General features: G+C 28.0%; 1 protein-coding gene across 1 annotated transcript in view; it reads right to left on the minus strand.

Moving 5' to 3' along the window:
• Positions 1-111, minus strand: part of SMAP1 (small ArfGAP 1) — a gene marked incomplete at its 5' end in the record, with an annotated part of 75,112 nt that extends 75,001 nt beyond the window's left edge. Inside the window, one exon of the mRNA XM_017871325.1 lies at positions 33-111. Within this exon, the coding sequence (XP_017726814.1) occupies positions 33-111 (79 nt within the window). The remainder of the gene's footprint in view (positions 1-32) is intronic.
• Between the last annotated feature and the right edge of the window lie 350 nt (positions 112-461).

Here is a 461-nt window from a genome sequence, read left to right on the forward strand (position 1 = left end):
TAAAATAAAATAATTTGAAAAAAGAATTTTACCTTTTCAGTTGTAAGTGGTTTTGCCGGTTTTCTGGCTCCTTTTCTCTCTTTTCTCTTCCTTTTTTTTTTCCTTTTCTTTCTAAAACACAGCCCAAAGTTTTGATAAGTTTACTTTTTTAAAAAATGGCAACTTTTGACTCATTTTTATTAGAGTCATCATTTAAAAAAGGTAGAAATATTCAGTAATTACAATATCTGTGTGCTACTGAAATATAATAGTAAATAAACATAGCAAATTCATATTCTCATTGAGGTTATATGCTGATGACAGCAAAGAATATCTGTTAAAAAATTAAGACAGAGGCACAGAGTTAAGACAATTTAGAACTTCTTTGATATATTAGGGTTTGTTTTGTGTTTTTTTAAATGAATGAGCTCTCCATTCAATAAATTCTCACTATATCCTTCTATTAGGTTCGACTTCCTAAC

Source organism: Rhinopithecus bieti, unplaced genomic scaffold (assembly GCF_001698545.2).
Source record: "Rhinopithecus bieti isolate Rb0 unplaced genomic scaffold, ASM169854v2 scaffold_4709, whole genome shotgun sequence".
NCBI lineage: Eukaryota > Metazoa > Chordata > Mammalia > Primates > Cercopithecidae > Rhinopithecus > Rhinopithecus bieti.